Source organism: Sarcophilus harrisii, chromosome 2 (genome assembly GCF_902635505.1).
Source record: "Sarcophilus harrisii chromosome 2, mSarHar1.11, whole genome shotgun sequence".
In the NCBI taxonomy this organism is placed as follows: Eukaryota; Metazoa; Chordata; class Mammalia; order Dasyuromorphia; family Dasyuridae; genus Sarcophilus; species Sarcophilus harrisii.
Genome location: NC_045427.1, coordinates 57,109,429 through 57,124,405, shown reverse-complemented (window position 1 = coordinate 57,124,405; position 14,977 = coordinate 57,109,429). Strand labels below are relative to the sequence as shown.

The following is a 14,977-nucleotide window of genomic DNA, read 5'->3' as shown; positions in this document are numbered from 1 at the left end:
GCTTTTGGTCTTGCTTTTCTATTAGGAGATTAGGATGCCAAAGTTATGCCTCTGGTAAAGAGAATTATGAGTTGAGCAGTGATGTGGGAAAAACTGAAGGAGAGTCATCAGAGGAAAAATCAGATGACCAGGCTGCCCTTGAAGAGAAGATAAACTCCAGCTAAGGAACCTTGATTCTTAACTTCCCCAAGTGGACTTATTTTGGGAAACTCAAATCAATGGAAGACACTAGTAGATCTTGGTCTTAAGCACTTAGAATAGAAACGGAATTCCTGGTTGGGAGCATACCTATAAATTGTGGGCTGATTAAATCTCAGAAAAATACACGGAAATATTGTAGTACTTATTTGATATATATTGTTTTATTCCTTTTGATTCTATGGTAATAAGTAAAACACTGTAATATATATATATATACATATATGTAAAATGCCGCATCGTAATGTTTTGACTATATGTATGTATATATTTTTATATATGCATACATGTATATATGTGTAATATATACATAAATGTATATATAGTCAAATCTGATCGTACAATCAATTCTATTTTGTCATATTCATAAGCTTTGAATCCTTTGAAATATAGTATAAAGGAAAAGAGCTAGAAAACAAGCATTTATTATTGTTATATGTCAGATATTACATTAATCTCTAATCTCTGGAGATACAAAGAAAAGAACACACATGATTACTGCCTTCATGGAGTTCACATTCTAATGGAGGAGACAACATGTAAATATCTATGAATATATAAGACATATATAGGTAACTTCAGAAGGAAGGTCCTGGAGGAATATGGGGAAGTAGAGGAGTGGGAGAGAAGGTTAGAAAAGATTTCCTGCAGAAACTGAGATTTGACTTGTCTCTTGATAGAAGCAAAGGATACTAGGAGGCAAAAGGAGAGAGGGACAGCATTCCAGGAATTGGGAGGTGGGGAGCTGCTAGTGAAAAGGCTGTTGGAGGAGTATTGTGTGAAACAGCAAAATCAGTGTGACTAAATTGTAAAACATTTAGAGGGGAGTAAAATGTAAGAAGACCAGAAAGATAAAAAGGGGCATATTGTGAGGGTCAGGGGATCTTAAATTTGATCCTAAAAGTGATAGGGAGTCACTATAATTTATTGAATGAGGGAAAGGGGAATTAGGGTGATGACATGTCCAGACCTGTGCTTTAGGAAGAGTAATTTCACAGATAAATGAAGGATGAGTTGGAGTGAGGAGAGACCAGTGGTAGAGAGATTCACCAGTAGACTATTCTAATACTCTAAGTAGGAAGTCATAAGGACCTGTACCAGAATGCTGGCAATGTGTGAGGAGAGAAGGAGACATTTGTGACATGTTCCAGAGGTAAACCAACAGTTTTGGCAGCAAATTGGATGTGGGAGGTGAAAGAATGAGAAATTGAGGACAATGTCTAGGTTGTAAGTTTGGAAAACTGAGAAGATGTTGGTACCCTTGATGATAATGTGGAGTTAGGATGAAGAGAGGTTTTGGAGAGAAAAAGAATTAGTTCAGTTTTGGATATGCAGAATTTAAGATATCTACTGGATAACCAACTCGAGGTGTCTGACGAACAATTGAAAACATGAGATTGGGAGTTTAGCAGAGACTTTCGGGTTGTATAAGATAACTGAATGCATGGGAGCTGATGAGATCAGAAAGTGAAATGGTATATGAATGTAATGAAGGGCCAAAAAGGAGGTAATCAAAAGTCACAAAGGTTACAGAGAAGTCAAGAGGGATAAGGATCAAGAAAGGGCCATCAGAGTTTGCAATGATAACTATTTTCATTTGAATAAGGTCAAAAGCTAGTTTGGAGAGGGCCTAAAATTGAATGGGAACAGAAAGTAGAAGCCAGGGATGGTTTTTTCAAGAGTTTAGTCAAGAAGGTGAAAATCAGTATAGGAGCTAGCAAGGACAATAGATTCAAGAGTTTTTGTTTTATTGTGTTTTTCTTAATGATGAGAGAGACATGGGCCTGTTTGTACACAGTGAGGAAGAAGCCTATAAATATAAAGACACTGAAGACTGAAGGGTGGATTTTTCCAATTAGTGTCCAATTGAGACAAGAGTTTAATTGCATATATCCACATAAACCATACTCCTCAACCAGGGGTTCTTGAAGGGGTTCAGAGATTCTTTTCAAAGGATCCAAAAGTTTTTTAAATTTACAAAAATGTTATCTGCCTATTCTCTTTCTTTCTCAACTGTATCTTTAGCTTTTTCTATATAAGGCTAGATTTCCTCCATATACTTAAACCAAAACAATATACTTCAACAGATTAAAAGCAGAAAGAGAGATGAGAATTTGTCTTCTATTAAATCAGAGACTAAAGAGATTTATAAAATATGTAAAACAATGCCAATCATCTCATCAAATTTTTTTTTTTTGTTTTGGAAAACAGCTTTTTTTTTTTTTTAAACCATCTTATTTATATTAAGATAATGGGCTTTTATTACTTTAAAATGAATTAATATTTTTAAAGTTATCATTTATAATTTCCAATAAGGAAAATATTATAAGCCACATAAACAAAAGCTCTTTAGCATTCTCAATAATTTTAAACAATGGTAAAGTTGTTCTGAGACCAAAAATGTTTAAGAACCTCTGTTCTATACTAATGAAGAAGCCCAAACACTTACAAAAGGGTGGAGATAGGTATAGAGGTCATTTTCTCTTTGAGAATTATTTGGTTTAGCATTTTTCCTGAGTTCTCTCTGGTGTTGGGTGAAGTACATAACTGCTAGAGTAAAGATGAGACTGCCCACATGTAGGTCTTCATTGCTAAAAAGGGTGAATCTCACTGAGTTGTAACACCCTCTGGTGGTCAAATAACTATCTACCGAATGATTGGTACACACTCGAAGTTACCCCAACTGAGATTAGGACATCTTTGGTGACAGCCAGAGATGAGAGATGGCTTAATGAAGGAGGTAGCCTTTGAACAGGGCAATAGACCAGAAGGGGTAAGATATCAATTGGTGGAAGAGAGACAGTGGGAGAGTGCTTATCATCTGGAATGACGCTAGCCAAGTGGGATTTGTTTTGTGCATTTATAGGCTGGGAAATGCTGCTATAGGTATCTGGAGGAGAAGGCAAATCATCTTTGCCAAACATCTTCAAGAGGGAGACACAACGAATAGAAATATGTTTGCTCAGCTTAGAATGGATAGTGGTGTGGTAGAAAGAGCACTAGACTGGGGGACCAGGGTTAGAATCTCAGTTTTGCTCCCTACTACCTATGGAAGTTTGGGCAATCACTTTCCCTCTGGGCCTTGGTTTCCTTATTTATAAAATGAAGGGGAAGAATGAGACAGTGTCTAAAGTTCCAGCCTCAAACCCATGATCTGACATCCTGGCAACCTTTATTTCTATTAAGTATATGTGTATTCATTGTATATATATAACCTATATCAAACTGCTTTCCATCTTAGAGAAGGGTAAGGAAGAGGGATGAAGGGAGAAAATCTAGAATTCAAAATTTTATGTAAAAATATTTAAAATTGCTTTTACATAAAGCTGGAAAAAATGAAATACTATTTTTAAAAGGGTATTGTATGCAAAACCTTATAAAGATGGGATGTTTACATCATTTCCAAATTAGATGGCTTTTTATATCATAAACTCCTTAAGAATAAAGACAATAAGTAGTTCCAATAGACCCACAGCACCTGGGAGCTGGTATACTGAAGGTAGAGAGCTTCAGAGCAGCAGCAACCTGGAATGGGAGGAGTCTGAGAAGGTGATAGTGGGGCTCGAACTACATAAGAGTTGGGACCAGATCAGGCAAGCAAATGAGGGAAAGGCCAGAGCCAGAGCACAGGAGGGTAGACAGAAGATGTGGGAGGATCTGTCCCCAGTCATGTTCCTAGACCTAGGGGGAGAGGCACAAGTGTACTCATCAAACTGGCTTCTCTCCGAGTCACAAAGAAAGAAGGGGGCAAGTTTCCTTTCACAACACACTTTTTCTAGACAGCTTTTCCTGATTTGTCACTCGTTCCCTAAAAACATTTAGCTCTGTTTCTGCTAGATTTTCTTCAATCTCTGGATCTTTTGTCTTATTTCCATTCCTCATTCATTCATCCATGCATTTAACAAATAATTTTATTAAACACACTCTATGCTCATGTTAACATCCATCCACTACAAACTCTCCCAAGGAAGAGTCCCAGGATGGCGCTTAACATGCTCTGTATAGCACTGTGGGCATTTCCTGTATCCTAACACATGGCCAGAAACATGGATAGCACATTATGTTGAGTAAGGTAGAAAGGAGAGAAGAGGAGGGTTCCAAGAAAGTTTTTGGTTGTTTAAATCTGACTTCTTCATTTGAGTCCAAGTCCACATTAGAATCCAGTTTCCCATTACCTATTTTCTTCTTTTCACTCTTGCTTAAAGCAAAGTGCCAGATGGCTATCTGGCATGTGGGAGTAAGGCAAACTTTTTAGTTCTTTTTTTCTCTTCTAATTAATAACAATTCATTTTTAATGCTTTAAGGTTTATGAAACACTTTTCTCACAATATGTAAAGTAAGAAATGAAAATAACTTTATCCCCTATTTTATAGATAAAAAACCTGAGGCTCAAGGAAGTCATTGAGCTTGTCTCTAGATCTATAGCTTGTAGAGCTGAAGGTTTATCTTCTCATTTTTAAGGCTAGCACTCTTTCCAAACACATGGTGTCTCTCATGTAACATTCGCAACTCCCAGCTATATAACACTTGAAGATTTAAAAAAATGCCCAAGCCATTGCCATCCTAGAATGAGAGTGGGGAAATGTTGGAATTTCCCCTGGAGGACATACCCATGTTCATCCTGTGTACCCTCACTGCCTCCGTGAGCTCGGGAATTTCCAAAATGTCCACTTCTGCTTCCAAAATATCAATGTTGGCAAAATTATCAGGTAACAAAATCTTCTGTGAGCGGAGAAAGTTCACTTGAAAAGCAAAAGAAAATATAGTGAGTTAATGAACTTGTTTTTAATCTTGTGTTTGTTCTTTTCATCTTCTATACTTTTCCCCAATTTTCTAATGTTGATGATTCTCCTAGATGAACCAATTTGTGATTACTTTGATCGTATTTTAATTTTGAAGTTTTAAATGAGATAAATGTTCAAATTACTTTCTTTTCCTGTGCAAAAGTATGATGGGCTAGGTCTAGTTTGGTCAGGTTTGGGGCTCCCAAGCCTATGCCTAACAGGGCATTAACATACCCTGCCCTGGCACTTACCATTTTAATCCCTTGGCAAAAGGTTGGATCATTCCAGAAAGAGGCAGTTCTCTTGCCAGTTAGAGAAGAGTTGGCTGGATGAGAAGCCTTGGTTGGCATGTTGTACTTGCAGGTTGCCCCTGCCTGGACTGGAATATGTTTGGCAGAAATGGAGTCAACTCTAAAATCCCATATGAATTAATCAGGAAGTTTGAAACATATGACTGATTGGCTCTGTAATTGCTATATTGAATAATAACTGGAATTGTAATCATACCTTATACTACAAGCCCAGCTCAACTATTATTTCATCTAGCTATATACAATCAAGAAGCTTGATGAGTATTTCACTTGTTTATATTTTCTAAGAATGCTGAGTAGAATGGGGAAAGATAAGATTCCTGTCAGATAGGAGGGGATATTCTTTTTTAAAACCCATGGGAAGGTGAATTCATCTTCTGCCAGCTAATTTCATAGGCAATCCTTCTTTTCTCTTCTCTGGAAAATAAGAAGAGCTGGACGAGATAATTTCTAAGGCATCTTGCAGCTCTAATATTCTCTGTTCTGAGGAGGTGGGATAGGACCTGAATGATCAGAGGAGTCACTGATCATTCAGTGAGCTCTTTAAATCAATTCCTATTTGGTAAGGTTCCTCCCAGCCCTTATGTTCCATGATTCTAAAGATGCCCCCTAGCCTTTATGTTCTATGATTCTATTTAACTCATTTTAATTTAAAGCCTCTTTTTCTCACTCAATCATCAGCAGAGGTTGAGAACAGATTCCACATAATCATTTGAGACTCATCTCAGTGAGAAAAATTGAGCAGCAAAAAACTTTTTCAAGTTCTACTTCCAAGATGACAGTAAGACCACTGCAAAAGTGATAGTTCTTGACATTCAGAGTAAATTGTTTCTTACTAAACTGTGCTCCCTCTCTAGAAACACTTGACAACAAAACTCAAGAGCTGCAACCTTTGTTCATGAAATAAAGCAATAAAGGCAATCACAAAATAAAGATGCAAAGAGAGTCTTTAGGATGACACATAGGGAGCCCAATACTGAATCATTTCCAAGTCACTGGGTTCTGCCATGATTTACGTGCTCACTTCCACTGAATAAGGATATTGTATAAGTCTGGCTGCCATATTTTCATAATGAACATTAGGTAGGATCAGAATTATAGAAATCTCAGGAATCAGAAGGGACTTCAGAAGTCATCTTGTCTAAGTGAATTTGAATAGGAATTCCTTCTGCATAATCTCAGATACTTGGTCACCCTTTTGAATATCTCAAATCCTGAAGAACTATATTTCACTTTTAGGAAGTTATTCTTTTATTCTACCTGAAATTCTACCAGAATTTCCTTTCTGAAAGTTAGACTTATTGTTCCCTATTCTGCGCTCAAGGGCCATTATTTGAAAATAGCTACTATGTGCCCTCTCTTTCATTTGTGGGGTTTCTAAGGTTAGGGGTCTAATAAGGAGGGAAAGAAGCAAAGAATTTTAAAAACAAAATACAAGTGACATATATGAAAAAGTATGCAAATGTGTTTGAAATCTGGAGGAGTGCAGCCCAGCCCAGCCCTTTTTGGCACTGCCTAAAAATCTTTCCAATCACCTATGAAACGGAACTCGCTACATTCGCACTCTATCAGAGCCACATTTTCAGCCAGCCACAGCAAATTGTCTTCTGTCACCAGTGTAGGGTACTTTGCAATCAAGTCCAGTGGCAGGAAGCAGTAATGTACTTCCTCTTCAGTGTCCAGGAGTGGGGTGTCCATGAGTCCCAGGGGAGCTTTATCATGTAGCCCTGGAGTAGAAAACGCAAAGAAGAATTGGAACAGAAGTTAAGAAAAGACTATTAAGTTTCTAGCATTGCTCTTACTCCTATACCAGAAGTCCTTGCAAAGCTTGGGAACTCAAGGGAACCAATCCCTGCAAGGGAACTTTTTTCTCTCTGCAGATAAAACCTGTCAATAAGTAGCTCATTAATAGAAGTGTAATGTGGCAAAGCTCAGCAATAGAATTGTCTTTACTTAGCAATCAATGAAAGATGATAGGACATCCTTGGACCCCAGTTACTGTTGTGAGTTTTCAGGTAAGTTTTGGGCTTAGCATTTTTTTAAGCTGTCAAAATAACTTGTGACATAGAGACTCTTAGCCATTAGTGTAGTTGTAATATTACTAACTGATAATAACTACTCAAATTTCTATAGTTTTATACACTTTTAAGGTTTGTGAAACATTTTACTTTGAGCAACTATGAGAAGTAGGATATTACAAGTATTGTTGTAGGGATTTTTACAGATGAGGTAATTTTACAGATGAGGAAACTGAAGCTTAGAGCAGTAAGAAGAAATGAATAGAAAAAAGGGGGACAGACGCAAGAAATGTTATGGAGGTGGAATTGTTAAGATCCTAGAAGATTGATAACTTAGAAATCAAAGAAATGTGAAGCAAAGAAAACCTATAGGATTAACACAGGAATGGGGACAGTTGAAGATTGCACAGAAACTGATCAAGGTAACAGCTGGGGAGAATATGACTGAACAGCAAAACAGTCAGTTGCTTCCAAGGGGGGTATACCAGTGAAAGCTGGGCTTTTCATTGGAAACTCTGAAGGTTTGCTGATGCACTTCCAAGTCCTCCAGTAGTTGAGAGACGCTCTCTCAGCAACAGGGATATCTGCAGGCCTTACACGTAAATGGTGTTTCCCTTCCTTCAAATTATCTAGAGTCTGTTGGAAAGAAAAGATTATTGATTTGGTAATATTTAAGCATCTGAGCTCCCCTAATATAAAAAAAATAAAATAAATAACATCCAACTTATTGGGAAAAGTGTTTTGATAATTATGTCATCAAAAAGTAATCATTTCCAGGAATATAACATACCATGATGACAGTCATTCTAAAATACCTTTTCATCTCTTTACTTTTGATTTGTAAAACAATTTTATGCTATTTCCTACTAAGTAATATATTATTGAGGAATAACAGTCATACATTTACAAAGTATTCTTACTAATTGGAGGTTGATTTGTAGCCTCACTAAAAAAATTTGACTGGTTATTTACATAAGTGTGTATGCATGTATATACGCATATACATATTTGTGTCTAATGGTAGACATTTCTAGAGTGGGAAAGAGAAAAAAGAAAGGAAATATAACATTATGTATTTAAAAGGAAAAGCAAGTTAAATATAATTAATTTGCAATTTTATGTGCAATCTTCTTTTTTCTATTCTACTTTGTCATGGAAATGTGTGTTTTATTTCTAAGTTCAGAATAAAAAAATAAAAAATAAAAAGGTTTGGCATCTTCTCATTTTTCCCCAAAGAGTACATGAGAGTCCTGAGATATAGTCCACATTATATCCAAAATAACATTTCTAACTTAATTTGAATCTATTAAGTGATTTATACTATTTTTTCAAAGTTCTTTCAAATACAGTAATGTTATTTAATCATTTTTATTTGAATGTTAGTGATTTACTTTTTAGCTATCTGTGATTTCACTGGTATAGAAAACCTTTTTTTCGTATTATATACAGTTATTTTATTTTTTTACTTTATAGTTTTTTATTTTTTCTAATTATATGTAAAGATTATTTTCAACATTTTTTTTGTAAGATTTTGAATTCCAGATTTTTCTCCCTCTCTCCCTTCATTCCCCTCTCCCCAAGAGAACAAGTAATCTGACACAGGTATTAATCATGTTGAAAATATTTCCATATTAATCACATTATAAGAGAAAAATCAGAACCAAAGGGAAAAACCACAAGCAAGAAGAGAAAATAATATGCTTTAATCTGCATTCAGTTTCCATAGTTCTGTGGATGTAAATGGCATTATACAATGCTGACAATGTTGCTATTACTATGTACAGTTCTCCTGGTTCTGCTAACTTCACTCAGCATCAGTTCATGTAAATCTTTGCAGATTTTTGTCAAATCAGCCTGCTCATTATTTCTTACAGAACAATATTATTCCATTACATTCTTATGTAACAATTTGTTCAATCATTCCCTAATTGATAGGCATCTCTTCAATTTCCAATTTTTTTTGCCACCATAAAAAGAGCTGCTATAAACATTTTTGTACATATAGGTCCTTTCCCTTTCCCTCTTTGGGACACAGACCCAGTATTGGTATTGCTGGATCAAAGGGTATGCAGAATTTTATAGCCTTTTGGGCTACATAGTTTGAAATATAATTCCAAATGCTCTCCAGAATGGCTGAATCAGTCCACAACTCTTATCAATGATGTACCAGTGTCTCAGTTTTCCCACATTTATCCTTTAACATTTATCATTTTTTCTGTCATCTAAGAGGTATGAGAGGTTGTACCTCAAGAGTTGTTTTTAATTTGTATTTGTCTAATTAATAATGGTTTAGAACATTTTTCATATGTCATTTGGTCTTTATGACAGTTCTAAGATAGTCAGAATTGATACTGTTGTCCCCATTTTACAAATATGGAAATTAAGGCTCAACAAGATTATGAGTTTTGTGGGGGTCAATTCTCTGGGTATCAATTTCCTCAAGGACAAAATGAAGGAGATGAATTAGATAACTTCTCAGACCCCTTCTATTTCTAAATCTATGACAGTGATGCTATAGTTAAAAATAGACTATTTGACTTACCAATTATGAAATCATGGGTAACTCTTGAAAGGTTTTATTTTCCCCACCAGGGAAATTTGCTCCCTGAGAACATGTAATGCTTTCTAGTAAATAATAATCTTCCCCCCAAAATCTGAACATAAAACAAATTTATCACAAATCATGTAAAGAATAGTAGATCACATCCTTATAGTTACACAGTTGACTAAAAGGTAGAGAAAACACAAAATCAAACCCTCCCCCATTTCTGAACTTTCTTATTACTGCTAAGGTGTCACCTTCCACCTCTCACTCTCTCTCATACTTCATATCTGTTGCCAAGGCCCAGAGATCTCACCTTTACCACATCTTTTGAATATTCCCTTTCTCTTCTCTGATACCACTCCTCCTCTGGGGCAGAACCCCATCACCTCCTGCCTGTCTTACTGTAGGAACCTGGTAGTAGGTCTGCCTGCCTCAAGTCTCACCCTATTTCGATCTGTGCCCCTCTGGGCTGTCAAGTTTATCTTTCTAGGGCTTAAGTCTGACCATGATCTCCACCTATTCAAAGATTCCAGTGGCTCCCTATCCCCTCCAGGATCAAATATAAATTCCTTTGGATTCAACGCCCTTCACACCATGATCCCATTGACCTTCTCCATTTTCTCAGCCTTCCTCAACTCCATCCTCTGTGCTCTGGTGACACTGGTCTCCTGCTGTTCTTCACACAAGCAGCACAAGACATCCAATCTTCCAACTGCCTGCCTTTTTACTGACTGTGCCTAGAATTCGCTATCACCAGCTTCCTCCAAATCCCAGATAAAATCTCCCTTTCTATGGGAAAGCTTTTCTTGATTTTCCCTTAATGTTAGTCCTTGTCTTTTGTTGATTATCTGCAATGTATCCTGTATAAGGCTTGTTTACACATAGCTGCCCATTGGCTCTCCCATTAGAAGAGCTCTGTGAGATCCTCGAAGGACTTTTTGTTGGTCTTGTTTTGTATTCTGAGAAATTGAGGAGGGGAGAAAGGGGTAGAGGAGAGTAATCTTTGCTTTGGTATAGAGAGGGGCATTCTCTTTCTAAGGAGACTGGAACCTGAGAGAAGAGAAAGGAGAATTAAAGACTGGAAATTTTTTGAGGTACAAACTGCAAAGGAGGAGTTCCCAACTGATGGTTTCTGTTTTCTCAGATAAGAATAAGAGAAAGTCCTTTGTTGAGAAGGAGGAGGTTTTTAGGGGAAAATGAAAAGGTTTGCAACAGCTATTGTAGAGATTGTGATAGGGAGTTAGTTAAGAATGAAAGGATTCTGATGTGATAATGAGGGATTAGTAGACATTTGATAACATAACTTGGTGTTAGAACTAGCTGGCACTGTAGCATGCCTTTTTCCAGCAGCAAATCAGTAGCATTTGGGTAGGATTAGAGAAGATGAGTAACCCAGGGTTACAGACTGGTAATCTGTGAATAGTGATGTCAAGGAACAAGAGATTCAAAGGTACAGAACAATTTATAGTTGAACTGATCAATCATAGTTAAGACTGTGAAGGAAAAAAGTGAAGCTTCAGTAATGTGGGAGAACAGGGAATTGTGGAGGGAATGTAGGTCACAATGAGACAAAGAATAATCTTAGAAAGGATGTAGAAGATTCAAATGGAGGGTTTTCAGATTTCATGATGCTAGGGTTTTAAGAATCATGGAGGTGGAGCTGGAAAGAACGAAGCTGAGGCCTCAGAGTCACATAGGGACAGATTATTAAAATACTAATACACATCATGATGGGATTTAAGATGTGACAATCCTTGTGAAGATTATGAGACTCAAGGAGACTGAGTACTAGGAGGCCCAAGGTGAAGGCTCAAGGGCTGCTTCCACAATAAAGCCCTCCCTAGCTATCTTGGGATCCACCTGGTCCCTCTCCACCTTGTCTTCTCTGTGGCACCTGAGCTCCTCCTCCAGGGCAGACCTGTTAGTTTCTGTATTTCCAGATCCCAATGACAATTTGTTGAACTGAAAAGCAGAAGCAGAATCAAAGCATGAAGGGATGGAGGGAATTTTACAGATCATCCAGTCCAATATATTCATATTATAGATGAAGAAACTGAGAGCTAGAGAAGTTAAGTGACTTTTTCAATGGCCCATAGCTGGTAAGACCAATTAAGGATATGATAGAACCTTGGGCTTGAGTCAGGGCAGCTTGAGTTCAAATCCAGCCTTGGATACTAGCTTCCTTAACAGGAAAATGGAGATAATAATAGCCCCTATCTTCTAGTTTTTTTGTGAAGATCGAATGAGAATATTCATAAAGTGCCTGGCACATAATAGGTGCTTAATAAATCTTTGTTCTCTTGTTCCCCTGATAAGTGACAGAAACTATTTTTAATCTCAGGTCTTTGGACTCCAAATTCAATGTTCTTTCTACTACAGCATTCTGCTTTACACCAAATACTTAAGGTTCATGGGATCTGAGATTTAGAATTGGAAGAAAACTTTTAAGTGATCTAGCTCAACCTGAATTTTACATGAAAGGGAAAACTGTGTCCCTAAAATTTATTTCCCTTAGCCTCGATGTCACATTCTCTGCTTTTAAGGAATTCTCATTTTTAATGGGATGTCATGAATATAACTAGATAGTACCATGTTAACAAAATACAAAAATGTGTTAACACAATGTTATCCCTTCTCAAAGGGTGAAAAAGCTCTGATTGAATTGGAAGAGAAGCTTGGCCATTATCTGGGAAAAGATTTGCCATCATGAATGACTCTTCAAAAGCTAGCTTGTAGATTCTGGAGTTCCTCAGGCAGAAGCTAAAAGTTAAGGAAAAAGCTAGCTTCTGAGAGGAATCACTCCACATTTTTCTGCCTCCTTCCTCCATCACCCATGGCATCTGAACTGTGAAGCCACACTACTAGGTAAATATATTACATCTATTGATGTTTGGGAAAGTGGGTGAAAGGATCAGGCAAATCAAATTCAAGATATAATTGTCTTCACCTAGGAGCAGATGCACAAACTCTATGGAGGCACAGACAGAGAGGAACAACATTCAAGTCAGAAGTAACTCTCTGGCAACAGAGAAAAGAACCATGATTTCAAGAAAGCATTGGCCCAGACAGAGTTGAGGTGAAAAACAGAAACATAACCAAGGAGTCCAACATAAATGTTGCATCCAATGGAGGAAAAAAAGTTTAGTTGGGAGCTGTCTTAGCTATGTATACTCTCTACATATGTGCTATTGTATTCCACTCTTTTCACATGAGTGTGCCCTGAGTTTATGTATAAATCTGGGACCATTTGTTAACTAATTTCTCATGTTTTTGTCATGCTTTTGAACTAATTGTGTCTGGCTATCTGTTAAAGGAAATCTCCCTGATGGGAAAATTATCAAGTGACCTCTCTGAACTTGTAAGAATAGCCACTCTCTGAGGGAGCCAATGTTCAAGCACAAGTATGAAGTGGAGAGGCGCTGCAGAGGAGGTACTATATACTGATGAAGAAACTGAGGTCCACAGGTGTGAAATGACTTCTTCTAAGTCACCCAAGTGGAAGAGCAGGGATTTGAGCCTAAATTTTCTAACTCCTAGTCCATGCTCTCCCCCCCCCCCCCCCCCACACCCCACATTATGCTGCAACATTTGTCTTGGACTTTGTCCTCTAAGAAAAAGATGCTTGGTTACCATACTATATTTAAAATAAAACAAAATAAGACACATTTCAGTCCTTGTCTGTTGGAATGTACCAATCAAAATAGTGAATTCTTAGCCATACTCAGGACTAACAAACTGGCTTTGTGTGCACGTTGCAGATTGATTCTTTAAAACTGCTAGAGGGGGAATTCCGCAAGAAATTGCAAATTTGAGTTGATGCAGCTAAATGTTAGCCTGAAGACTTACTAGATAGTTCTGAGTGGAATTATCCTTTATGATTCCAGCAGGCCAGAATCATTATCTTGAGCAGTTATGAATTTATCAAAATTCACAAACAAGTTATGCCAGAGGGGAAAAGATTTATTTTGGCTTTATTCATGAAATCTCATTGTATTTAAGAGCTAAAAGAGGGCTTGAAATGATCTCATTTTACAGATGAAGAAATTGTGGAACAGAGAGGGAAGGGATCTTTGAAATCAGTTTCTTATATTAGAGTTTAAAGAATTAAAATCTAAGTGGGAAAATGACTGATCCAAAATCACAATGAGTAGTAAATCATAGTAGTCAATAGCAGAGAGAATACTCAAATGTAGGTCACAATGGGAGTTGCAAAGAATCTTGGAGGTTATTTACTCTCCCCCACCCTTCATTTTACAGAGGAATTGGAGCAGCAAAGCCAAATCTTTAGATTGCAAATCCTTTGCTCGCGGCACCATGTCATGCTGCTTCATTTCTAAGAAAACCTCGGTTCCAACACCATGAAGGATGAGAGACTGCTGCTCATCTTTTCCCATGCTGGCATCCTTTGTGATAAACACAAGAACAGGCTCCAATGAGCACATGGAAAGCAGGCGTATTTGGGCAGCTGGCTGATAGCGGATTGCTTGCTCACAAGTGCAGCAGTGACAGACTCCAAGCTTGGCACTCCTTAGGAGGCAGCAAGAAAGGAAATATAAGCTCTATATGTATTATAAATACACTTTCCCTGTGGATTTCACAGGATGGCACAAGAGTTCCTCTGCTGTGACTCTTTGTTGGAGGCTAAAGCTGTTTTGCAGTTAGTTTTAGTGGTCATTGTTCAGGCCCAGAGAGAAGTGAATTGCCCAAGATCACATAGGCACAACGTAGCAAAACCAAGATTCCAAGCCGTGTCCTCTGACTCCAAATCCACAACTATTTTCATCATGTCACATGGATTGTCCCAAATATTTTTGATAGTAGTGATGCTGAGAGATTCAATTGAAGACAGAAAAGAAGTAGCTAAGGGATTTTTCCATGAATATATTCAAGTTTAAGAAATTTTGGGATTACAATGTAGAGTATCTAAGTAACTAAATTTTAGCTTACACATGATATGCCAAGACCATAGTATTAGTTTTTCTTAGCCCAATGAACTCAGAGAAAATGAATGCAAAATGGCCAATAGTAGTAATAATATACAGACATGCACACATACAACTTTTAAGATATTTTTGAACTGTGGCTGAGATTTCCTCAGTATTAGGAATGCCTTCTATTAAG

General features: G+C 37.3%; 1 protein-coding gene across 4 annotated transcripts in view; it reads right to left on the bottom strand.

Annotated features, from left to right (window-relative positions):
- The window catches only part of KCTD19 (potassium channel tetramerization domain containing 19), a 45,790-nt gene that overhangs the window by 20,904 nt on the left and 9,909 nt on the right, over positions 1–14,977 (bottom strand). For all 4 annotated transcript variants that reach the window (XM_031950284.1, XM_031950286.1, XM_031950285.1 and 1 more), the window contains exons 3-5: positions 7,797–7,947; positions 6,829–7,020; positions 4,809–4,940 (exon numbers count right to left, since the gene is read on the bottom strand). In XM_031950284.1, coding sequence (XP_031806144.1) covers positions 4,809–4,940; positions 6,829–7,020; positions 7,797–7,947 — 475 coding nt within the window. The remainder of the gene's footprint in view (positions 1–4,808; positions 4,941–6,828; positions 7,021–7,796; positions 7,948–14,977) is intronic.